A 1,026-nucleotide genomic window follows, 5' to 3' on the forward strand; every position below is an offset into this window, starting at 1 on the left:
TGCCTGCTGAATTGGTTAGTGTTATCTCCCATCTTCACAGCGGTGAGCCGAGCTGCAGCGGGCGTTTTCCTGCTGTCCTGCCTGGGAAAAGAGCAGCGCTTTGCCCAAGGCTTTTCTCCAAAGCGACGGTTCCCGGTAGGGCTGCCCTGGTGTAATTACATCACCCAGGTTACGCTGTGTAGATCCTCAGCGCGCCTTGAACCTTCCCCTCCCTTGGTCAGAAGATAAGGCAGCTGGCTGCTGGCCATCCAGAGGGTTGTGGCTGGGACTTGAACAAGGAGGTTGACCTGAATGGCACCTGAACCTCCACTTGGGCTTATTAGCTCTGCTCCTCCACGTGCTCTACTGATATGGTTGGGTTATTCCAGTGCAGTCTCAAACACCTTACTCAAAACTAAGGGTCATGTTGACTCCTTATGTTTTTATTTCAGAGTGTCCATGAGCCTACTGGCCCCAGCGAGGGCTACCTACAGCTGGAAGAACTGGTCAAGCAGGTGGTATCGCCGTACTTGGGTTTGTGTGAGGATCACAGCTTCTCCGGGAGCGCTTGCTTGCTGGGTAAGACACACACATCGTATCGAAGCTCTGGCTGGGGTACACGGGTACATCTCTGCCTGAAACGGAGTCAGTGCGTGACTCCGTGAGAGACAGAACAAAGGCTAAGATGCCCTCGAGAAGGTCCCGATTCATACGTTCCTGAATGCAGGTTTTTGTGACGGGCTTTTTATTTTCCGTGACCCGGTGAACTTTACTGCCCCACTGCCGCGTGCACACAGGTGCAAAGTCTCCCCTCTCTCTGAGGATGGGCTGGATTCTAAAGCTCCCTGGTCGTGCTCTCACCCTGGTAAGGGACCTTTGCTGCCTGCTGTCTGTCCTGCTTTGCTGGCCCGCTGTGGCTGCTGGGCTTCCCACACTCGCTGCAGCGTCTGCCAGCCTTCGCCAACAGCAAACCCCCTGGGTGCTCGTTCTGAGGGACTACAGGGGTTTTTGCATCGAGTCTTCCTTCCATCCAAGGAGTCTGTTTGA

At 54.8% G+C, this 1,026-nt stretch overlaps 1 protein-coding gene across 1 annotated transcript in view; it reads left to right on the plus strand.

Annotated features, from left to right (window-relative positions):
* Positions 1-1,026, plus strand: part of PRR5L (proline rich 5 like) — a 25,044-nt gene that overhangs the window by 21,015 nt on the left and 3,003 nt on the right. The window contains exon 7 of the mRNA XM_010138888.1: positions 432-558. Within this exon, the coding sequence (XP_010137190.1) occupies positions 432-558 (127 nt within the window). The remainder of the gene's footprint in view (positions 1-431; positions 559-1,026) is intronic.

The sequence above is a fragment of the Buceros rhinoceros genome, unplaced genomic scaffold, assembly GCF_000710305.1.
Source record: "Buceros rhinoceros silvestris isolate BGI_N320 unplaced genomic scaffold, ASM71030v1 scaffold12126, whole genome shotgun sequence".
In the NCBI taxonomy this organism is placed as follows: domain Eukaryota; kingdom Metazoa; phylum Chordata; class Aves; order Bucerotiformes; family Bucerotidae; genus Buceros; species Buceros rhinoceros.